Below are 25272 nucleotides of genomic sequence, written 5' to 3' on the forward strand. Positions count from 1 at the left end.
GACAGAGTGTGTGTTTGGGTAGTGAGGGGGTGAGTGGGGGTAGCAGTAGGAATGTGTGTCTATTTGTGCACCAGTCTCAGTGTGTGTGTGTGTGTGTGTGTGTGTGTGTGTGTCTGTCTACAATTGCGTGCCAGACTGTCTGCATGGTACAGTGCTAACACACCGAGCGCTGGCTGCTCCCAAATGTCAGTTTGTGCTGCGCAGGTTGCCTGGCAGCGTGTTGAGGTTGAGCGAACACGCTAATTTGATGAGAAGCCACGTTGTAGTGAAACCGATGCAGATTTGCTCACTCTTTATCCAGATTATCATAATTCCAAACCTTATTATGCAAGCTTAATATTGGAAATAATAAATCCCATTATTGTAATTGCCGGAGTCTGGGAGCCGTCTCAGTCGGCTGTTTGGCACAACATCGCCGTGGAAAGGTTAATGTCAGTCGGTGAGGAATTGAGAAATGCCTTGCAGAGGCTTTTGAAGATTTTGTGGGCATTGCTGTGATTTTACTAAAGACTTCACTGTGACCGATAATGCTATAGAACACTAATTATATGGGTGTGAGAAAAAACATTAAAACATAAATGGATTTTTGTTCCTACCTTTGTAAAGTACAATGTTTCATTTTAGTCGAGATTTTGCAAGATGTGTGCTGAAAGGCAGAAAGACCAGTGGTGGTATATGAGTTGGGGTAGTTCAAAATAATGCAACTGTCATCTCAGCTGCTGATATCATGAACCTCATCACAGTTTAACAGACCTTTATTCATAAAAAATTCAGTTCACCACTGAGCTCCATCAGCCTCCACCAGATAAATAAATATTTACCTCCAGCTGTGAGAAACACTCAGTCCGCCTACACTGTCTTAGCGTATACTTACGTTAAGTGGCATAAAAGAAACAACCCCAAGTGTGAAATTTGTTATTGTTTTGTTTATTGTGCCTGATATATCTGTATACATATATATGTATATATATATTTATATGTATACATATATATGTATATGCAGCTGAAAGGTCTAGAAATATATATACTAGAAGATAAAAGTTTGCTACAAAAATTAAATGTGCTTGCTCATGCTGGAAATTGCAAGTGCAAACGCAAAGTTAAAATGTCTTAAACTGTTTATTGTTTGCATTTGAAATGTTGCATGGGAGTTGAAGTTGTCAGCATTGAAAGGAGCTGAGGTGTCAGTGGCAGTATTAGGGCTAAAAGCTGTAGGAAGTTGGTGTGTTAGTTTGTATTTAAGCGCTGGAAGTAATTGAAGTAAAAGTTGAAGGGCACGCGCAGAAAGCAGTTAAACTGTCAGCTGAAGTGTAAGAGGTGAAAGCAGTTGAAGCGTCAGTTAGTTAGCACAGTTTATTTGCTGTAACGGGAAAGCGGGGTCGCCGCCGGTCAACCCAGCCAAAACACAGCGGAATGTTGATTTTCAACAGAAGCAGATGGTTGCTCTGTCCTCACCAAGTGAATCTCAGAGAACACACTAGTTCACGGAGAGTGTTTGTTCCTGAATGTTCATGTGATGCTTAATGGTGCGTTTACCGTTACATACATACGCCGCTGCTCAGTTGGGATTTGACTGCGAACGTGCCGTTTTCTTACCACCACCGTGTCCACCAATCAGAAGTAACGTTTCTCCCTCCTGGTCTTACGGTTGCCACCACGCTGCCCGGGAAATTTGAGCTGCATTACATTTGAAGCGCAATACCGGCCCCTGACCTTTTCTGTGTCGTAGCTGGACAGCACAACAGAGTCGGGGATTGAAGGTCAAAAGCTGGGTTCAAGTCCGTGACCTGGCAGGTCCACGGCGTGTGCACCTTTGTCCACCTGTCCGCTACAGCCTCGTTCCCTTTTCAGCTTTTCTTTTTGTCCTGATGAGAGTCGGAGCTGCTCACGGTTCCTCTGGAAGTCGGCGTGATAGTAATGGGAGCTGCTTCATGAATCATTAAGCACATTTTTTTTTCCCTGCAATAGAGTGCAATTTGGCTAAATGGATGCGGATGATGAGAGCTTTTCCATCTTATCTGTATTATTTAAGGAGGAATGGTTGGACGATGGATGGTCAGGATCGCAGCGTGTGAGCCACAGCGAGCAGCCACATTATCATTATCATCACTCCTCGTCTCTCCCTCTGTCTCTCTCTCTCTCTCTCTCTCTCGCTCCTCTTTCATAATTTCTCTTATCTTGTTTTTCCTTCACTCTTCCATTCTTTATGCCTCCCTTTTAGCATCACTCGTTACTCCCTGCCGCACTGGCTGTCTCTTTATCTCTGTCTCTTTCTCCCTGTGGGTTTGTATCTAATCAGCTTTCTGACAGAAATGTAATTATTGTACTAATGATATATTTTATTCCAGAGAGCTTTCTGGCGCACTGCCATGATACCTAGGCATAAACAAGTTGTAGGCATGTAGAGTATTCCAAATTCAGATCCATCGTGCAATAAACGAAGGGCCCTGCTTTAATCGCGCAAGTGCTACCCAGTAGTTCCACCTGCTATTTTGGTTCATGTAGGTGCCGGCAGCGCAAAAATAGTGCAAAAGGGCGGGCTTAAGGTGAATATAGATGTGAGGGTGTGGGGATTAATAAATACACTCTCAGCCAATCACACCACCACCAGCCAATCTCATCGCTCTGAAACACACTGTGCCAATCACAGTGAGGCGCGACAGCAAGAGGTCAAGAAATGGAACCGTTAATTAGCACAATCATCACAAGTAATTAGTGTGATGGAGTCGTTTATACGATGGCGTCTCTCCGCCGCTCTTTCGGTCATAATTCCACTACTCCTAATGGGCAACTTGAAACCGGACCTCCTTGACAACAGTGGGACGTGAGCGGGAGCAAATGATTCCACTCAAATCCAACATGAGATGCTGCGCGCATCGTCAAAAGGAAAAAGCATAAAATATCAAAAGGCTGAAACAAATTAAAGGCGAAATATGTTTCGAAAGACATGAAGCGATTTTACTATTGAATTTGAATATTATACCGCTACACTTGTATACTATTGAATACAAGTGGATTTGAATTAAAGTCTGAAATTCACCTCCACGCCTCGACAATTCAGCGAGAGCTCCAACGTGACACTGTTACCTGAGTGATCAGTCAGGACCAGAATACACATCTGACGTGAATAATTCAGCAGGCGAGCCGCAAATAGATTTACTGTAGTGGCAGCCGACGTGAGGCTTTGATCCTTTCTGAAGAATAAACGGCTGCAAAAGCCTCCCGGTTGTTGCATCAGACAGCCGGCAGCGTAGCAGATTAGCAGCGCTGTCGGGTGGAGGTCATCTCACCAGAATACGAGGGGGGGGGGTGGGGGGTTGATTTGTGACACTCGTTGATGGGCGTTGTCAACGTTTTGCTACCAAACGTGCGTTCACAGTAATGCATTCCAAACAATGCTGGCTGAAAGTCATCCATTTCAATTCATTCCCGTCTTCACGGTCTTTTACACTTGAACGGGCAGCAGGTGGTAAGCTAGTAAACACCAGTGGAAAACTCTGCCAAGCCTTTAAAATAATTATATGCACTGTCAGTACAAGGCCCTAAGACACCACAACAGGTAAATAATTCATCCCCAGGCCAATTATTTTGCACGTAGCCCCCAATGGGTGGAGACAAACTAAATGCTACATTTTCCTGTGGCACAGGAAACGATCTGTGTCGGATTGAAAAGGTGGTGTTTCACATTTAGCCGCAGGACACTCATCAGTCACAAGTCCCAGATCCCAGACCAGCACAGGCCTGATAGGAAAAAAAAAACTCTACCTTGACCTTCATTTGCATTAACATTGAGGTTTCTAGGCTCCCTGTCTGCCTCTGTGTGTGTGTGTGTGTGTGTGTGTGTGTGTGTGTGTGTGTGTGTGTGTGGAGCTGGTAAGAGGTGAGAGGGGAGTGTGACTACGGCTACATCATACATGAATTTATTCATTGTTGAGGTTGTCAAACCCGGGGGACTCGTAGAACCAGCCCAGGTCTTCTCCATTTGGCAGAGACATCAAATTCTGATTTAGAGGAAACGTGATTCACGGTGTCAAAAATTCGGATCAGACTAATGGTTGTCTCACCTTCAAATCGCTGTAGGTGAAAGAGGAGCTTTGTCGCGAACAGTGTTGGACAGTAATGATAATAATAATAATAATAATAAACTTTATTTCTATAGCACCTTTGAATAAACAGTCACAAAGTGCTTTACAATAAAAACTGACGAACCAAAAGCCATAAAAACTGAACCCTAACGAACTAACACCATGAAACACTGTAAATATGGTTATAAATAGGGTCACGCATTCTGTCAGGTAGGAAAAGAGCAGCTCATTCTAGTTTTTCTTGCTAATTTTAGAGATAACATTTTAATCTCATCGAATTTCTCATTCGCGTTACGGCCATAACGATGCTGACAAGCAATGTGATTGCGCTAACAGGGGCGTTCAATTTAAAAGCACTCTTATGTGCCGTTTTTTTAAAGGCATTTTTTGTTGTTGTTTACATTGGAGGATGTGTTAGTTAAATACAGAAGATGCGGTTGTTTCTCTGGCAATGACAAGGCTCATAGAAATATGGGAGCAGATGGTGCAGACTGGTGACCACAGGTCGTATGTTTACATCGGCCTACTAAATGTGCGTGCTATGTTGCATAACATGCTGAAGTCTTGTTCTGCATGTGTTACGAAGGATTTGGACGCGCCGTTCGGAGAGCAGATGGCTTCCTCGTTGTAACTTCTTTCTTGGGACAAAAACTGAGAAAGCGGCCAAATTAGAGCTCAATGGCAGGGCTGCTGCAAGTGTCGTGTTTTTATCGGTTGATTTTATGTACCAAACACTCTAAGCTAAAAATGTATAACACACAATATTTTCACGTCTGCTTCCACCAGACCCTCACTTGTTTTTTTGTTTTTTTTTCGCACAAATGTTGGAAGTTGTTCCGACCACCATTTTCACCCAGGCATCGCTGTTGAAGCTCCAGCCCATCATGACACTCCATAGCCCGCCTGTATTACATTCTCTGTGACCTTTCGCAGGTCAACAGTAGATCCCACGAGGGATTATATCACTGGACGGACTACTCTACATGGCACGCTGCTGCTATACTCACTCACAGTTTGCCCGTGGGCGTCCATCTTGCTGAGCATAATAGCAAAGTGGGACCTGCAATTTCAAGTAGCCTGAAGGGGTGGGGTGGGGGGGGGCTACACGGGAGCCAGCTCTGCCCTGCAATCAGACTTCAGAAGGGGGCTCCCTGCTGTCCAGCTGGGGACAGATACATGCAGGAGCAAGGTGATAACAGAAGTCCTGCTGCGAGAGGTTTCATCGGACTGATTGGTAAAGGACGCTGTTTTCTTTTAGGCTTGTTCCGCTCGACCACATGAGGGAAGTACAGAAGAAGCACAAATGCAACTCTCTGACATGTGTTTAGGGACTAATCCGCCTGCAGATAGTGACGCTGCCATTGTCTCACCACGAGGTTCAGGGGCCAGGTGACATAAACGTAGCTTAAAACTAGTCTTGGCCTTGGACTGGTCTTAAATTGTCATGGATACTGACTTCATGTGAGGAACGTTAGCCACCTCTCCCTCTGGCAAAGCCTGAGGTGTCGGCCTTGTTGCTATGGGTATATTGATCATGTCTGACTTAACCATGAACACGTTAACCGAAGCCTTACAATGGTGGCGGTCATATGAATCACCTTTGTAGCGGTTGCATGGGTCACTTTGGAAGGCAGGTAGCTTCGCGGGCTGATGTAGGGGCTGAAAGGCAAGCAGCGCGTATGCCAATTCAAATGAGCCCAACATTTTCACAATATATTATGTCGACGTGAAACGTCCCCGTAAGTGTTTTGTCACTGAATTACACAGAGCAGTGAAGGCCGCAACAATGGGCTGCAGAAGTTGTATTTGCTTTCACTTTGGCGCAGACTGTCACTTCGCCCTGTGTTCGGTGTCTGAATGTGTAAATGCCTGCAGCACTCAGTGCCTGTAATGGGCGCTGAGTGCTGCCAGACATAATGAGAGCAAAGAGTCTCAGGTACGAGTCGAATGTTGGTTCGAGCGCGTCGTGTTGTCGAAGCGCATCAGCATTCAGCTCAGGGCCGATCGGTGCGGGCGTTGTCGGATCTGGCCTCGTCCTTTTTTGTCACAGCGCTCCTCTGCCGCCGCTTACACATTCCTCATCGCCATAGCAACAGTGGCTTTTTCCCTACCTCGTCTCTCAGTGAAAGCCACGGCCCTGAGGATGTTGAATAACGCCGGTCTGCCGCGTGAGCCCGGCGAACGGAGCAGACACAGGGGTGAGGAGTTTGTCTTGCGAAATGCGAGATTCACCGTTGATAGCAAGTGATTTCAGCCCTTTGTTGGGGGAAATGACAACACAATGATTAGATCCTCTGGGTTTTTTTTTTAGGATGCAACATGATGAAGTTCACATTGTGAATTGAAACAGTGAAACAAAAGCATAGGAACTTTACTATCCTCTACAGGGAAACAGTACAAGTGCAGGTAAACATTAAGCAGGAACAGTACTTTTACTTTTAATAACACTTTACAGTTGCTTAATCATACGTGGGTTCATGTGGGATTCAGTGTTCATTTGAATTTCAATCACGATTTGTCAGTAAAGGTAAAACTGAATGCAGGGTTTCTTGTGTTGTGGAGAGCGCAGAGTATCTATAACTCCTCAGGTTCAATCCCCGGACAGCTTGAAGACTCCATTATTCACCAGAGGCACGTCGAGACTTTTAAGCAAGTCTAATCTTTAGTGTAACCAAACCGTCATCATCATCACCCCCCCCCCCCCCCCCCCCCATGAAATATGCTTCACAGTTTCGTTCTCGAGTGTGAAACAAGGAGAAACAAAATGGCGATTCACCCTGAAAAGAATGGCCGGGCAAGATGACCGACTCTGGGTGCACTTTCTTCACGGGATTAAAATCCTCTGCGCGCATCAGGAACTCAATCGTCCGAGTTGTTGGCAACAGTCTCCACCCACCGCCTGACCTCCACCCTCTGCTTCATGGCCACACTACTTCCAGTTTCTAGTCCTGTCCCCTTTTGCATGTAAATCCTCATTTTGGGTCCGTGCGTCTGCCTCGCGTCTCCCTGCTCAGCGAAGGCTATTTAACTCTGAATTCACTCTGAGTGCAGACTGAAAAGTCCAGACCGCATAAAATTGCACCGCCGTTCCAGAGGCATCAGCTTTGACCTTGAACCACTGTGCGAGAGGTCTCACCCCATAGTTTATTTATCAGAGCCTGGGGGCGAACAGGCCGACTTGGCATACATGCGTGTAGCTCACATTGGGTTTGAATTTCAATAGTCTGGTACAACCTGCGCCACGGCGAGGGAGGAGGACTTTGCACCCAGACTGCTCTGCTTCGGACCCTGCCAGCCCAGCTATTTGTGTGTGTGTTTGTTTGTGTGTGTGTGTGTGTGTGTGACCCATTTCGGTGCAGCTTTTGGCTGAATTAAGCCGACGAAATCTGGAGCAGGAAGCCCGTCAGAACACCGAGAATAGCAAAGTGACAGATAATAGGCGCATTTATTGGAGAAGGTACATGTTGTTTTTAGCTGGTTGCGATTGAAGGGAAGGGCTGCGGAAGTCAGCAGGAGGTGGTGCGTTTGTGTTGAGAGTCTTCGTGTGTGCTCTCGGTCACACACGGAGGGAGTACGTATAGCGGTTTGCCTGGGCTTGTTACTCTCCTTTATTCCTGCTCTCCATATAATTGCATGTTTGTTTCTTTTAAATGACAATAATGTATTCATGTATTCAGGAAATCTTGGGAGGGCTGAGCAAATGCCTGCCAACTAGGCTTTTAATCACAACGGAGGAAAAGAAAGAAGAAAAAAAAAAAAAGCCCGGATACTGACATCAATTTTTACACTCCAGCACGGAGGCAAATACACACAGGGACACACACGTTCACACGGGCACATACACAAATCATATGTTCCTCTCCACTTATCTACAAATGGATGACAGGAGGAAGAAGCGCTCCAATCTGTGCGTTTTACCGAGCTGGATACGCTACTGTGCAGTGTGTTCCTTTCCAAACGCCCGTCACATGGACCGACACGCGCTCGCAAAGTGTTGGGCACAAAGTCTGGAATCCAGAGAGGCCAAAAAAACAGGTCTCACTTGTGCAAACGTTGGCGCCTTAAAGGGCCTCACCGGTGGCTTTGCATGTTTTAGCCTGTGATTGCTCTCAGTAGTCAAAGTTGGCTCATGTTACTCGTGTTGTCCAAGTCAGGCCTTGACTTGAAATGTCAAGTGTAAGTATTAAGCAAGTTAGAGTTCTGTGCAGGCCCAAGACCCCAGCCCATGGCTCATACCCATGTCTTTACGGCCCGACGTTACTGAGCAGAACCCCCCCCCCCCAGTTCCCGAAGCTAATGCAAGGCATTGGCTGCATTCACGGGTGTATTAAGGGCCTATTCATTCCTATGAAAGTTGCTTAATGGGCCAAAATAGTTCTTGGGCTTCAGGTTTTTGGGCCCACAGAACAAAAGTTCAAATTTCTGACGATACAGAGAGTTGCACTAATAGAAAAGGAGTCGTAAGTACATTTACAAGCTAACTTAGCTAGCAGCTACTTCGCACGGTGTAGCCAGGAGCCAGGTAGTCAAGTTTCCGGTATAGGTAGGTGTGCGTATTGTCTTTGGGTTCTCAGATCCCCAACTCCACCCTCTCGTCCAAACATGGTCACTTCTGCTTCCAAAAAAAACAAGATGGCAGCGGCAAAAATGCCAACCTCGAGGCTTCGAAACGGTAGTGCACAAACCAAGGGGGGACGTCTCTGTGGCAAACATCCACTTCTGTTATACAGTCTATGCTTCAGACACGTAATTCTCCGATGATAGTAAATCTCTGTTTTCCCTCTCTGCGTTTTAAGACATATTGCGTCTTTCATGTCATGTTTTGAGACACTTGCTATGTTCTGTCACTGTGTTTGTTTTGCTTCCATGAGGTAGCCAAAGTAGTGAAAGATGGGATTTAATGCCAAAAACAATCCCCTTGGATGTCTGATTTTCACAGCGTGTGTCTGAGCCACCTGGATGTTCAACTCGTCAATATTTTTCCTGACGGAGGCAGTAGGTGTTGAGTAACACACATTAGACAAATGTGAAATAACTAAACCATTCTGTTTCGCACACCTTCAGCACGTCCGCCTTTCTCCACCTCAGCCGATACAACAGCTCTAGACCCTGTTGTCAGACCGTGCTTCCTCAACTTAAGAGGCAGCCGGGCCCCCGGGCGCTCTGTGCCACTCCGAATCAAACGCGTTGTGGGCCACTGAAACATCAAGGCTGTTAAGTCAAATGAGGCTACTCGTCTTCCATTGGAGCTTTGTCTTTCTGATCCGTCTCCGTTTCAGATTATCATGTCGGACTCTCAGATGTTTCCCAGCCTTGAAATGTGATTAATGTCACATTTAGTCTCCGAGGATTTGGGAGCGGGATTTGAACGCGGAATCAAAGGAGTGCATCGTTTATTTGGAATATGGGCAGTCAGTGTCCTCACTGGGAAATGGGTGTGTGTAATGGCATCTTTTTGGGCTATTAAGATAAGCTATGATTTGCATAGTGGCAACTTTCTTTTAGAGAGTGGGGTGGCTTTGGGGCAATGGATGGATGCTACAATCCCACTGTGACGTTTAGGAAAGAGGAGAGCTAAAAAGCTGTCAAAGTTTCAGATGTCGGTGCAGTCCAACAGAAAAAACGTCCCACATTTACAGCAATTTGATTCTTTCCATTCAAAAGAGTTTCTACAAGTTTTATTCCAAAATGAGGTCTGAACCCTCAAATCCCCAAAACAAAACAAAAGTTGAGCAAAATGGTTATCAGACATTCAAAACTACAACTAGGAACTATTATTAGATCATTAAGATAGAATTTAGAAACAAATACAATTTAGGCGCGTTGAAGAAGACAATCGGTGGTGAGGAAAATGGCTAACAGATTATGAAACGTGTGTCAAGACCAAAGGGGAAAAAAAAGGAAATGGCAGGGTTGCCACCCGTCCCATATAATACGGGATCGTCCCATATTGACTCTTATTGACTCCTCGTTTCCCTCACATTCAAGTTGGAAGTTGAGTAGCGGAGGGATTCGGAATGGATGCATAGAGTGTGTGACACTCAAAATCTCACTCAGATATTTCCACGTTGAAGGTGGAAAAATACAATGAGCTAGGGAAGGATAGATAGAAGAGTAAACTGCATTAATGCTAACTTATTGTCAGTTTCAGAAGTCCATCCTGAATGCCTGCTAACCAGCCCTCCGCTCAGTCCTGTCATGTCCTGGTGACGCCGCTAATGGATGGAGTCTCACTGAACGACACCAGCGCAGTCACCGCTAATATTGGCGCTGCGGTACCGCACACGTGCTCACATGAACATCAGCTTTCATGAGTCGATGACACAAGATATTGATGGGCAGATGAACAGATGAAAGAGAGAGGCAGCGAGAGGGAGGCGTGTTGGTTATATTTAGTATCACAGTCTCCCCGGGTTTCTTCAAGCAGGAGTATTTTTGTCTGACTGGAGAGGTTGAACGCAGCCTTTGTTTTATTTTGAGTGATGTTACGATGAGCGCTCACATGCTGTCGGCCCGCTGCTCACTTTCATCCTCGTCTTATGCTCTTTGTTTTCTACCAGGCATGTTTTTGGGGCAGCTTTGACAGGCAACGGCAGCTGAGGGACTATTTAATGACACAGGGCCCATGGTGGTGAGAGGAAACCGATATTTCAGACCCTCTTTCTGGATGGTTAGTAGGAACGTTGCGTGTCTTTGTTGCCCCAAAACACTGCCCACACAAGAGATCAGGCTTCCCATGATAATGGCAGAATACAAGAAAAACCAAACTGTAATTGCTGTACTATTGATGCTTTATTATCATCTATAGCTTTCTTGATAGAGACCTGATAAATAATGTTGTAATGTTTCATATAAAAACATTTAAGCTACTATTCTTGTCAACAATTAACCTTTTAACCAAAAAAAACAGAGCATCTTTTTAGGGGCGTCATCTGTACATGAATACACCCCAAAATGCAGAGTCTGTGGTCTTCAATCAGCCCTGAGTCATGGCTGCAGGCTTCCTCTCAGGCTGCTTATAGCCAAACAATCTTGACCAAAGACTGATCCAGGGCAAAAATTATCACATCACTCCTTCTTAAGTTTTATTTTGTGTGAGTGCAACTATAGAAAAGAATCTGTCATCTGGATTTGAACAGCTGGGCAGTAAGAGGACAGCATTTAAAACAATTTTAATAATTGAAACAAACCATGAAAATATGATTCTGGATTACTCATTTGTAATGTCCCAGCCAAACTGTAGGGCAAAACAGCATGGCAATAGCTACAACAGTGTTGGAGTTTGGCGTCTAGCCTCCAAACTTATCACTCATTGTGTTTACATAGAGACATTGGGGGGCGATGAGCAAATATCTTAACCTCCCAAGCCGGAGCCAGCAGGTGGATGCTGGTGTGGTGGTGGTGGTGGGGCTGAACGAACGGGCTGCAATACTGACGCAGGGCCGCAGTGGCACTGACAGGCAGAGGGAGAGATGGGAAATGGGACCTTTTTTACAGCTCGAATGGACCGCCAAATTGACATGTCACATGTGAATCGCAGTGCTGCTGAACTAGCTCGCACCATTTGAGGTAAATAAAGGCCCCGGCCACTATTTGAGAATTGACTTTGTTTCCTGACTTTTGTCCCCAGTAAACTCCAAAAACTCTGGATCCTGCACTTCTCACCACACCAACTTGATTGGACTACGATTACGAGTTACGTAACTCAGGCTTTCTGTTGTAAATGACGTCCTCGCAGTTCTTTTCTCAGCTCCTCCAGAGCTGTTTTCACAAGCTGAGTATGGCTCCTCTTGACTAGCAAACTGACCTTTATGTAAAATCAGTCAAGTGGCCCTTTAAAGAAAGCAAGCAATATCATGACCAAAATCTTGCCCATAGCTACGGTACCCAAACCCTAATAAATAGCAATAAGTCATGAGCCTGATAAAGCTGACTGATGTGCGTTTTGCTCAAGCCATTGATAATAGAAGATCTTTGCAGTCACCAGCACCTCTTCTTCCATAATACACATTGTTCTCCTTTTCCGCCAACCAATTCGTTACCATGTTGTTTGGGTATCAGTGACATCTCCACTTCCTGCGTCGGAGCGTGCAAAATGGGGAGCAGGACTTTTAAATCTGCCTCTCTCTCTCTCGACCCTTTGAGTCTCTGTGTAAATGGAGACGACAGTGGCTGGCAGGGATTCATCCGTCTGTACCTCAGCTCCCCACCCTCCTCCCCTCCAACGCCGACTTCACCGACTTAAAGTGACAATGAATTATTCAAATTGGAACGCCTGGTAATTTTTGATAGGCTATTTTTAGCCCCGGCATCTGGTTGGTTGCCCGAAAGCTATGGGTTTAGAAGGGTTCCCCGAGTGAGCTGGCTGTCATGTCACAGCGAGCCGTATAATGAGGATGGGGAGGAAGTTGTGTGTGTGTGTGAGCGGGGGGCGGGGGGGGGGGGGGGGGGGGGGGGGTCCATGACAGTCCTCCTGTCATGTGGAAACGCTTCTGTGTTTTTGTTCATTCTTTGGTTCGGAGTCAGGCATCTGTTTTTCGGCGACGCCCGCTCCTTTGTCAGCTGTTGATTCTAAATTAGCGGCGACAACAATTTATTGAAACCCATCCCTTGAGTTAAGTGAGTGACAGCAAACCCCGCTCGTGTTTTGTCATCTGTCTGCACTAAAAACAGCAACAACAACAAAAAAAAAAGCTGATTTTTTTTTTTCCCATCATGTTAAGGGAAAGGGAGATAGGGAGTGAGGAAGAGGGGGAAACCCTTTTTCCTGCCAGCGAGCACAACCGTTCATTTTCCCCTCCGCTGCCTCCTCCGCATCCCAGTTTTTTTTCTTCCCCTTTGCGATTCACCATCTGGAGCTGTCACAAAAACCCCCCAAAAAAAGAAAGGAAAAGGTGCCGTTACCATGGTGGCGGCTGATCAAGAGAAAAAGTGCAGCCCTGAGTACGACAAAAACATGCTTTTGTTTGGGGACTTCATTGTAATGTAGGGCAATTCATTACTAGCCTCCTTCCCTGTCTTCCCTCTCTGATATTCCCTGGGACTCATCACTGTCCTCCCAGGCACACGCTTTATTTTTATCCCTGCTTTATTTAATAAAAGAAATATCATCCAGCCTTGTCTCTATAGAATAAGGCTGAGATGGAAATCAATTACTTGGCGGTTTAATTATGTATGCGCTACGATGGTCTTTAAATGAGCCACTCAGCTAACTACGCTGCATAATGTTGATTTAACCACTGTTTAATTTTAGAACGGGGAGCTCAATGTGACAGAACTTGCAAATACAGACATCATGTCTGTTTCCCAGCATGCACCGTTCTCCTCCTACAGGCTGGCTCAGTTATCACACAGCATGTCTGAGCAGATATGCTGGATGTGTATATAACTAATGGCCCGGGCTCTGAAGAAGACAGTCATCAAAAGGTTCAGGAAGCCCGCGGGACCTGTTAGGAGGTCCATCATTTCGAACACGCACGCTCTGCAGACGAGAGACTAAATTCAGTGGTTCAAGATTCCGACAGCATATACTGCACGTTAGCCTTTACAATGCCCAAGATATGATGATACACCGAGAGGAGAGTCTTCTATCCTCCCCTCCTCGATGCACTTTGTTTGTATTGTATGTATTTAGCAGGCTGTCCTATCCAGAGTGAATTACAACGAGAGCAGCAGCAGCAGCAGAAAACAGCATGAATAAACATAAGGACTTGTCATCCACTTCCCCCTTCATTCACACTAAAAAGGTCAAAGAAGTGAATAAGAAAAACAAAACAAAAAAAAAAAAGTGCTGTTATTGACTTCCTTATTCTGTTACTGTCTACATGACAGCAGGCTGAGTTAGTGAAAGAGCAAAAAAAAAAAAAAAAGAGAGAGAGAGAGCGAGAAAGAACCAGTCGTGACTTCCAGATTCACGGGGTTGTATTGGAAGCCGCCTACTATACTAGCAGTGCGTACTGATTTGGCCAGAATGTAGTATGCAGTACGCAGTATGCAAACAAAAGCAAAACGTGCAGGATGTCAAAAACACCCCGGATGTCGTACTGATGAGGGAAAAAAAAAAAAATCTCCAGTATGCGTCGGACCGGTCTGCCTCGCATGCTGTGTCCCACTTATGTCACCTCAACAGTCCACCGAAAATCTGTTTTTCGGAAACAAATTTGAGGTGAGAAATAAGCGACCCAGGTACTGAATCTTCACCCATGTTAGATCCTCAAGGCCTCGTTTAGCCGGTTTCCCTGGCAGAGCATGCTGCCAAATAAATCGATTTAATACTGGATGCAACTATAAAAAAAAAAAAAGCAGCGCGCGTTTGTCTGTAGTATGTAGTAGGCGGTTTCAAATAGAGCCAGTGTTTCAACCCAGCATGTCTTGCTGCATTGCATTCTGGGATACTGATGCCTCTGTCGGTGGAGAAGATGTTATTTTCCTGTGTGACTGACACCCAAACCTGTCATTTACACAGTGGTGTGTGTGGATGCTGCATGTAGTGGTGGCCCCAGGGATTTAAACCTATTAATACAATGTGTGTGAGTGTGTGTGTGTGTGTGTGTGTGTGTGTGTGTGTGTGTGTGGCTTTCCTCACCTCTCCCTGTCAGAGAAGTGTGCAGGTGACAGAGGGGGAGCTTGCATGCTGGAAGGTTTTTTTTTTTGGGAGGTGGTCGGAGTGGAGGGTGGCCTCACAAGAAAGTTTCTGAATGATGTTGCCCCATTACGCTTTCTCCCTTAACTGATTTGCTTTTTCAAAATAGTAGTCTATAAATGGTGACGTCCAGGAGACAGGCCAGTGAACACGATGCATTCTGATCAGGGACGCTTGACGAAAGAAGCTCGTTGTCTCAGTTTAAGGTCGGTTGAAGTTTGGATCACTTCGTTTTTAATGTCGAAGCGGTTGGCCCCCCTCGACCACGCGGTCGGCATCGCTCCCACGGTTGTCACACACGCCTCGTTCCCGTCCTCTCCTGGAGACAGACGTTGATACAGGACAAAACCCCAAGTGACATTCAATGACACATTCAGTGGTTAAGGTCGGGTTAAGGTTAGGACTCTAAAGCACTTGGCGAAGATCCAGGAAACACTGTGGTTGTTGATCTAAACAACAACAAGTGTGAGGGACATGAGCCGGTCCCCTTCACGGAAGTTGGACTCGCTCCACGCTCACTGTTCCCGACTCAACACTGACTTTCCTCGCAACGTATGGGACACGAAGCCTCTTGCAGATTTGTCCAAAATGAAGTTAGCTGCTAAAGTTAGCAGAGCTGGAGGGAATCAGGGGTTGTTGTGTTTTTTTCTGACTCCATCCAGCTGCCAAAAACCCTCTAACCTGGTGGGATCATAGGTTGCCAAAGCTCATAAGCAATCAGCCGTGGAGTCTATTTGACTTTTGTTTACAAGCCCTGGTTCATTGGTTACTAGGCAGCATGAAGAAATGGAGGAAGGGAGGGAGGGAGGGAGGGAGAGAGTGATGCTCCTGTCATTAACTAGGTGATCAGTGTCGCTCCCTGGTGTGTTGTCAGTAAGGTGGGTTGGTGGTGGTGGTGGTGGTGGTGGTGGTGGGGGGTGCTCGCTTTGAAGAGACACACCAGTACTGAGTGACAGACACAGAGCAACAGACGGAGGGATGTCTCTTGCCGGGGGTCTCTGCTTCCAGCTGGAGCCGAGCTCTGAGTCTGTGGGAGAGAGAGAGACATAGACGGAAATAGAGGACAGCTCTGGCTGCGCGCATCCTTCTCCCTGCGCATACATCCAGTGATGTCGTGGTCATTTCAAATAAGGGCTACCCTTTAGCAGCATGAAGCAATTCATCTTTACAGTGAAGAATGTTTGTTTTATTCCCCTTGGACGACCTTGTCTCAGTGTCACTTACATCATTTGACACAAGCTGACATGGATGCAGAACGTGTTGCGTTATGAAAATATGAACCCTTTGTCATCTTTTAAATTGTAGCTAACAGCTTAAACCTCCATTCATTGATTTGTTTGGCCACTGGGGGGCAGCAGAGTAAGCCCCCCCCCCCCCCCCCCCTAATATCGTCACATTATCACCTTATGACATTGTTTTGGCAAAGTTACCTAGCAAACAAATCAACGCTCAGGGCAACATTCATTTAGGGTCACGTTTTGTGTTGAATTTCACGTTACGCGCAGTCATTTGATATAAAAAATATTGGTTAGTGCAGCGTTTATTAATGGCTAATAAATCATTTACTAATGCGTTGCAAATTAGTTATAAATCATTATTAAGAATGGAAAATCTATAGACGTTAATAAACCATTTCTCACTTTCTAATAAGTCTGCAGTTACATTTGTTAGTAGGTCACTAATAAAGGGCCACTGGTTTCTTACTTTCTCAGAAACCAGCAGCAAAAGTCAAGGAGTCTGCAATTATTAAGCCTGCTATTATTATTATTATTATTACTAATTCATTAGTCAAGGGTTTTTACAACAATCCACCCAGTCTGCAGTTATACTGTGAATTGCAATAAGTTGTTAATGCATACGTTTTGGTCCAGTTGCCGTGCAGCCGTTGGTCAGGGGTCAGTCTCCCCATATAAGGATGAATTAAAGAGCTGGAGGGGAATAAACACCAGTCAAAGCAAGTGGCTTTTAACTGGTCTAAAAAATCTGGGTAAACAGGCTGAAGGTGGGTTTACCTTCCACAGTGTTACATGTGTGCTGCAGTTGGCTGCAGTCGTGTGGACGTGCAGTTTAACACGTCTGCAGACATCATGTGTGGACTCAGTGAAAAAAGCCCCGAGCACAGATTGAAATTATACCCGGGCAATCATGCAGAAACAGAAGGCTAACCACATACGAGCCCAAACCCCCAAACCCCACAGGTTTAATTATGACAGTGTGTAGACGTGTGTGTGTGTGTGTGTGTGTGTGTGTGTGTTTGAGAGCACCTCCGGGGTCCCCTTAGCTTGGTGATGTCACAGCGGCTTACAGAGGCGGTGGAAGGCGGTCTCAGGCCAGGATCGGAGCGACAGCCTCCACTCACAGTGTCAAACAGATGGTGGCAGTCCCGAGGAGGGGGGGGGGGGGGCAGCGAGCACTCCGATTGGCCGAGCCGGCAGGGTGGTTTCTGAGGCAGAGCCTGAGCAGAGTGGTGGGCTGCCTGGTTGTGCGTGCGAGGGGGATTTTGCAGCGGGAGGGTGCCAAGATTTGCCCATCCAACGTGTTGCTGTGCCAACAGATGAAGGGATGTACGGAAAAATGTGTGACCCACGAGGGTCGTTCTGTTTTTAGCTTTCTGAGAGAGTGCTAGAGCTACCAGGATTTACCACAGAATATTTCAAATACTGGTAGGTTTCAATTTAAGATTCATTTAGGCAAATCACTCTCCAGCTTGGCAGCTAATTTCCCTTACTATAATATACATCCCCAAGATTTCAAAACTCAGTATCTCTATTCCCAAAGACTGTGTCCAAACTATATTAAGGCTTGGTTCAAAATTCCAAAAAAATACATACGCTGTGTTTCGAAAAACTTGTTGCTACTGAACTTTTTAACTGCAAATTTCAGCTCAGCAGGTGGCAGGTGGAATGTTGCACATTCGCTTTGCGGTAATTATTTAGAGCTGCACATCGCAATGTCTGGGATTGCGAGTTTTTACACGTAGGAAAGTGGTTGCAAACTCCTCAGTGAGGCACAATCAGGTGGGGGGAGGGGGGGGGTGAGAGGAAAGCGTCACCGTTACGCTGCCGGTCAGACACCGGGATGAATTAGTTTGATTCCCACTAACTGGGCACACGTTATATCAAGTTGAAGTAGTTTAAGGTTAGGTATTAAACAGCTGGACTTGTGGCTAGAGAAGGATTGGGTTCAGCCGGTTCTTTGGATCCAGTTCCGGGTTGGCAAAATACCCGGATCTCTGCAGTAATATTTTGATGTCACATTGCTTTTGCCTGCTGTGTCATGACATTATTACCTCGTGTGTCCATGTTAAGATGATATTGGATTATATTGTGTTTTGGGGGTTTTATACTCAAAATCTTTTTTCTTTTTTTCCATCTATTTATGGAATACATTGTATAATCTGCTGTACAAAATAAAGCGTACATGAACAGACCAGAGGCTGCAGGTTCGTCACAGCTGATTTATCGCCGATTGTCGACAGGCTGGTTCGCCCGCTGTAACCTGCAAGGTTTCCATTAGCGTTCTAATGTGACGTCCAATGCCGGTGTATCAGTTACTGTTTACAACCTGAGGCTGCATAGCCCCAGTGTCAGCGCCCTGGCCCGGCCGGCTCGGGCGGCTCCGGGCCAAATGGCAGATGTAATCCTCCGTGGGGATCGAGTGATCGAAGCCGTTTGATCTGGCATTTTCCTCGTCTCTTCCCTCGGCCGCGGACAGTTCCAGGGAGTGGCAGAGGCATCTTGTGAGAAGGGCCTCCCTGCTTCAGGACTGTGACAGCGATCGCATCCCATCAGTGTTTGGCGGTGGCGATGGAGCTGCTGACTGAATCTGCTAAGTCCTAATAAATCCCTCCGTTTGTACAGTACATCCAGGAAGACACACAGAGCCTGTTAGTTAAAAACATGGAGCTTATGAAAGCAGCATTTAAAGATTATCACAGTCATTTAGAGTTGTGTCGTCTTTATTGCCGTCAACATCTACTTTTCATTTCCAGGCTATTTTGAAATGCACGCCATGTGCCATCATTCCACCCAGTTTTTCCTCGCTAACGAGGACCAACACAGCCTGGATGTGACAATAACGCGCGTAGGGAAACATGTTCATGATTGATCCTTTCCTGGAGGAGACTTCCAGCTCTCCCTCTGTCTCCGAGTGACTGATGGGAATCTGAGCTTAATGTGATGCAGCACCGATATGAAAACATTCAACTCGGGCACAATGAAACAATGCTGAAAGGAGAAACTGGCAAAACAAAATGAAGGGTTTTATGTTCATTGTGTTTGCTGTGAATCATCTAGCCAGTTGTTGTTTATAGTGAATAACAATGAAGAATAGCAAATGGTTTCTTGTAAGGGGGAGAAGAAAAAAAGATCCTTGATATTTCAGTCTGACTTAAAGCAACACTAAAGTATAATGCCTTGTTAGTTGCCCATGGAGACTGAAATGTTCATTTCGGTCTGCAATACAAATGTGCTGAACAGAACAAACCTCCTCTGACTAGTTTGTTGTTCTTCCCAGTAGTGTGCTAAAAATGTACATTCTGCCCTCAAGGCCGCACTGGAGAAAAAGTGATGCTGCCATTGAAATCCGAGGGGTTTATAATCTTGGGAACATGAACACGCTCAACAAATTTCATGGCAATCTGCTAATTAGAGATAATCTCTGTTAGAGTTGTGGAAATGTTGGTCTAATGATAGCACAGGAGGAAAAGTCAGGGGGGTCGATAAAGCAGAATTCATCCTCTGGGGATCTTAAATATCCTCTGCATTTTTTTTTTTTTTTAATAGAAATCCATGGATTAAAGTTCGGGTCAATGAAACATCGGGGGGGGGGGGGGGTCACCAAAATCATTAGGGATCATCCGCTTAGCCTGGTTCCAGACCTCACCCACAGCTCTGATTTTATTTTATTTTTTTTAACGGATCAAACAGGTCTGCTGTTGTGCTGATTGGCGACCGTTTCCCCAGTTGGAAAAACATTTGAGCTAATCAGAGGTTTGTGGGTGGGATTAAGACCGTGGACGCCGTCTTCCTGCGTCAGTGCCAGAATTCATTCCGAGAAAAAACGTGTCGACTGGCATGGATGGGATCGACACAGATGCGTCCATGAGCAACTTATAGGTTGAATTTCTTCTTTAGGTTTCATGGAAATTATGCTTCAGAGAAAAAGTAGGCGTTTTTTTTTTTGGCTGTTCCCTGTCCTTTGAACACCCGGACATCTAACCATAAGGCCGTGGTCCATCATACATTAGGTTCTTTCTTTCTTTCTTTCTTTCTTTCTTTCTTTCTTTCTTCTTTTCTTTCTTTTGAAAGACTTCACCTCATCTTGAGAGTCACAGGCTTGACCTCTGCGCCAGCCACCTTGCCTTGAACGTAATGAAAACGATGGGCGAAAAGCGGGGCGAGTCCTCGGGCTAAATTAGATCTGCATTGTTCAGAGATGGACTGTCTGTGCTACATCCGCCCCGCGCTGCGTGGTGCCTTCAAAGAGCGATCCATAGAAGTGCAGGACTTATTTAGCATGCAGAGTGTGTGTGTGTGTGTGTGTGTGTGTGTGTGTGTGTGTGTGCTGGAAGTCAGGATGTCGAGAGGCATGTGCCTGTTGCAATCACCTTTGCATTTTTAATGTCTATCACAAATAACCTTGTGAGGCTGCGCGCGTGCGTGTATAAACAGGCGTATCAGTGTGTGTGCACCCGCATGCCAGTGTGCATGTGTGTGCATGTGTGTGCATGTGCGTTTGGCGTCTGGCCTGTTTAATGTGACATGATCCAGCAGTTACAGGCCGGCGTGCGGCGGGGAGGATGATACATCGCTCGCTCTGCAGACGTGAGCGCGACAAAATTACAGCCCCAGCACGAGACGGCAGTTGTCATTAGTTGGCACAGCATCCGAGCAGCCTCAGGAAACGGCTCAGGTAGTCCTGCTGCTCGTTCCAGCCGACAGAGAGGGGGCGAGACGGACAGAAAGTCAGAAGTGAGGAGTAGGACGAGGATTGCTGTGGGGGGGGGGGGGGGGGGACACCCTAAAAAAAACTCTAATACTTGAATCAAAGCTGTCAACAGTTACTGTTATGTGGCGCGTTAAGCTTTTCTATTCTTAGTCAGTAACTAGACAAATGTTGGTGCTGCTGCGTGTACATTTAGAATGGATGGAGGAGATGAGAAAGACTCCCATGTTTACAACCTGACAGCAATAGCACAACTCGAGGTGTTTTTACTGCAGAGTTGGTTGTGCAAGGGTCGGAAACCATGCACTGTAGCCGTTACATTTGGGTTTGATTACCCTGTGTGACGGACTTTGGCTCTGAGACATCCACATTCGTTTGACTTTTTGAGGCACTTTCATGTTAGCTAGCACCAGCTTGGAAATATCAGAGCTTACAGAAAAATCCATACTACATACTACCGCTGAAAGAGTATTAGTTAGATGATCACCTCCACGGTATGGGTGTGGAAAAGTGCTGCGCAGTTATTAAACCCTTGCCAGTTATTTGTTAGCTTGTGATTCTAAATCTGCAAATTTGCAATCCATCATTTCTTCTGAAAGACAACAAGCTGTTAAAGTCAAATAAAAAAAAAAAGGTTACATTTTTCAGATTTCATATAATTCAGTGGCTTTTTGTTGACTTTCGACATGTGACAGGTTCCACAGCATCTCATGCTCATATTTCTTAGCAAAAGCTGTAAAAAAAAAAAAAAATAAAAGTAAAAAAGTCCTTAACATACAGTACACTGTACTGCACAGGTCTACAAGTGAGGTCAACGGCAGAAACGTTGTGTCTTGTTTATTTCCGCCTACAACCTAGACCAGTACAGAGAGGAGTTTCTGCATTAACAGCAACCCGAAAACCTAACTTTCAGTACATCACCTCTGTACGTAAGCGCAAGCGGACATAATGCGTCTGAGGGATAATATGAAAGAAAATTACAAGGTCAGTGTTTAAAAGGCACATACAAAGCAGGGCCAAACCTTTTGGCTGGAAGTAGAGGTGATTGTGAGCATTTTGTGAACAGGAAGATGGCTTACAGTGCTGCAAAGAGACTGAAAACATGTTCAGTGTTATTGTATGCTGCAAATGTCGGGCGAAGATCCGTCAAGATGTTGCGACATGCTGGGCCTTTCAAAAAACAAAACAAAACAACATGCCAGTGAATGAGCAGGACAAACCTTCACTTCTAGGACGATAAAGAAATGTGTAGAATGTGTGACGAGAGCGCACGCCAACGGCAGTGTGGAGTGAGTGCGCACGCACGGTTCAGGAGAGCAGGGCGACCCAAATAGTGGCAATGATATTTTGAGAGTGTGTGAGTCATGCGATCCAAAAGCAAGGCAGGGTGTGAAACGGCTTCTTTAGAGCTCAGTAGGCAGAGCGCACTGGTGGATGGATTGTGGGAGGAAGGTGGAGAAGGAGCATAGTAGGCTGCGTGTGTGTGTGTGTGTGTGGAAATCTGCTCCGTCTAGCTCTCGGAGAAAGCCGCGGATGTTTGCAAAAAAATCACCCCGAGCTTCTTCCAGGGCAGCGGAAAAGCTGGATGCGAGCTCTGCTTCTGACAGGTGGCTCGATAAACACTTTGCAGGAGAAGACCAAAACAAAACCAGATCTGTGTAGCGGGGGGAGAAAAAAATAAAACAGCAAAATAAAATCTGGATGTGACTCATCGTCTAATACTGTTGCCATACAGATTCAGCTGCAGCGTATCACCGTCGCTATCGTTTTGCCAAGCGAAGATCAGAGTTGCCGTTTTGGAATAGGAATTTCATTCAATAACAGGCATAGGTGGTCGTGCGTCATATCGAGGCGTTCTGGATGCTGTGTTTCCAGTGTTATTGTCAAAGCGCCAAAACTGTAAATGTTTTTCTTTGTGCCGCTGACCTGCCACTCTCATGTGCTTTCCCTTGTTGCCAATAACATTTGAACAAATCGAACACTCAATGATGTCACCTTGCCTTTGCCCTATTACCTCGCCTAAACGCTGGCAAATATATTGTGTCCTAATAAAAAAAGTTCCCATTTCAATGCGTTCCATTTATGTTGGCAGTACATATGTCGCTATCTCTGCCTTTTGACACAGTCACACCCGACACGAGGGGGGGGGGGGGGCGAGTGCGAAAAGATGGCTTTCATTTGGAAACGTTACAACGCCTGTGTTGTGTTCTATTTTGAGACTCGCAAAACAAATGATCGCAGACAGTGTTGGAGGTGACACAGTGTTCCTAGTAATGGCGAGAACTGTCTGCGTCCTGCCGGGGAGCATCGGCACATTTGCTTGAAAAGGTTTTGTCACTCTGCCTCCCAAACTTCCATCTCAAAGGTGGGGTTGTGCCAGTCACAGAGTTTTGATTGAATTTTGATTGATTGGACGTAATTGTTCAACTGCCACTCAATCAATACACGACTCTGTGGATTAATGAATACCCGAGAAGTACAGCGTGAATGTTCCTTCCTTTGCGGACGGAGTTGGCCTTCAGGGATCAAGAAGGCCACTCATATCTGCTGCCAAACACCACATCACGTCATGTGATGACAACTGAGCCATCTCCATGACAACCGAGCGAACTATAGCCGTGTTAAAGACCTCGACATGTTACTAAAAGCTCCGGAAAAGGCTAGTAAGTGAACCATGAGTCAAGATTAGTTTGTCATGCCTAACACGTAACTCTTGAAAACTATACGGAGGTTGTAAGTAATGGCTTATTAATGGTTTTGAAATCATTTAGTGATGCTTTCAAGGTCCGTAATAATTTGTAAGAACCAATATCGGCTCGCCAGGATGTGGGATGTTAATCCTCCTTCCACTTACTTTGTCTTTTTTAGTTGTCCTTCAAATGATCAGATAGACCCCTCCTACGAACTTACAGGCTCGGAGTCACATGCCAAACAGTTTGGGAACTACTCTACACTGATCTACATGCAGTTCTTCATGTTTGCATTGCTATCGCTGCTACTTAAATGCGTGGTTTAAAAACACTCACAACTTTTTTTTTTTACATGGAGACGTGGCATGACTTGGCAATAAGACACAGTAAGAGATTTACACAAATGTACAAAATGCAAAAGCACAACATAAATTGAACCCTCAGAAATAAACGCCATTTCCCAATTCCCCACTGATTCTGAAGTCTTGTGTTTGCTCGGTTGGTTTAACCACTTTCGCCTTGTTTTACTAGCGATGGTATGTTTGGCAGTAAATTAAATCTCACTGCATCTGCATTCCCGTGCTACATTCCCACCAGGAGCGACGGGGAGGTCTGTGTTTATTTGTTGCTCTTGCTAATAGATTGCTCCTCTCTCTGGAGTCCATTCAAAATTGATGCAAGTTAATTAAACTTGTCTGAGCTCACTCTCGAGGTTCAAACGATTTGAAATATAACGTGTGTTTCTCTTTTCCTCTCCTGTAGTTTATTGCCTTTGCATCTTTGTTCTTCATCCTGGTCTCCATCACCACCTTCTGCTTGGAGACCCATGAGGCTTTCAACACCATCATCAACAAGACGGAGCAGACGCGGAACAGCAGCGTGCCGGACTCTGGCCCCCAGTACGAGATCGAAACTGACCCTGCGCTCACCTACGTGGAGGGCGTTTGCGTGTTTTGGTTCACCATCGAGTTCCTGGTGCGTGTGACCTTTTGCCCGGTCAAGTTGGAGTTTATTAAGAGCGTTCTCAACATCATCGACTTTGTGGCTATCCTGCCTTTCTACTTGGAGGTAGGGCTGAGTGGCCTTTCTTCGAAGGCTGCAAAGGATGTGTTGGGTTTCCTCAGGGTGGTGCGCTTTGTTCGTATCCTGCGTATCTTCAAGCTCACGCGTCATTTCGTGGGGCTAAGGGTGCTGGGCCACACGTTACGGGCCAGCACCAATGAATTCCTGCTGCTCATCATCTTCCTAGCGTTGGGAGTGTTAATTTTTGCCACCATGATCTACTACGCCGAACGAATAGGCGCTAAGCCCAATGACCCCACTGCTAGCCTTCACACCAAGTTCAAGAACATCCCCATCGGCTTCTGGTGGGCCGTGGTAACCATGACGACACTGGGCTATGGCGACATGTATCCAGAGACCTGGTCAGGCATGGTTGTGGGCGCATTGTGCGCCTTGGCAGGTGTGCTGACGATAGCCATGCCCGTGCCTGTTATCGTCAATAACTTTGGAATGTACTACTCCCTGGCCATGGCCAAGCAGAAGCTGCCCAAGAAGAGGAAGAAACACATCCCTCAGGTAGTACAGGGAGGGTCCCCAACCTACTGCAAAGCTGATCTCAACACCACCTGCAACAGCACTCAAGGTGACCTGTGCCACGTCAAAGGGAGCAGGGTACTAGAACGCAACCGCTCAGGTAAGATCATATGGCCAGACCAAGGCCATATGGGGGACAAAGTCATGAGCAACCACCCCTCAGAAGTAACGTTCAAGTTACACCAAATGGTGCTATTTATGTAGTGACAGCAGCGAGACTCCAGGAATCCACCTCATTCTCCGGTAGAAAGCATTGTTCATTTGACAGATCCCCCCCCCCCCCGAGACTAGAAACCTTTCCCCTGGAGACTCA

The 25272-nt window shown here is 45.9% G+C and overlaps 1 protein-coding gene across 5 annotated transcripts in view; it reads left to right on the forward strand.

Annotated features, from left to right (window-relative positions):
- Positions 1–25272, forward strand: part of kcnc2 (potassium voltage-gated channel, Shaw-related subfamily, member 2) — a 67408-nt gene that overhangs the window by 34539 nt on the left and 7597 nt on the right. For all 5 annotated transcript variants that reach the window (XM_070928850.1, XM_070928851.1, XM_070928852.1 and 2 more), the window contains exon 2: positions 24126–25059. In XM_070928850.1, coding sequence (XP_070784951.1) covers positions 24126–25059 — 934 coding nt within the window. The remainder of the gene's footprint in view (positions 1–24125; positions 25060–25272) is intronic.

Source organism: Enoplosus armatus, chromosome 22, assembly GCF_043641665.1.
Source record: "Enoplosus armatus isolate fEnoArm2 chromosome 22, fEnoArm2.hap1, whole genome shotgun sequence".
NCBI lineage: Eukaryota > Metazoa > Chordata > Actinopteri > Centrarchiformes > Enoplosidae > Enoplosus > Enoplosus armatus.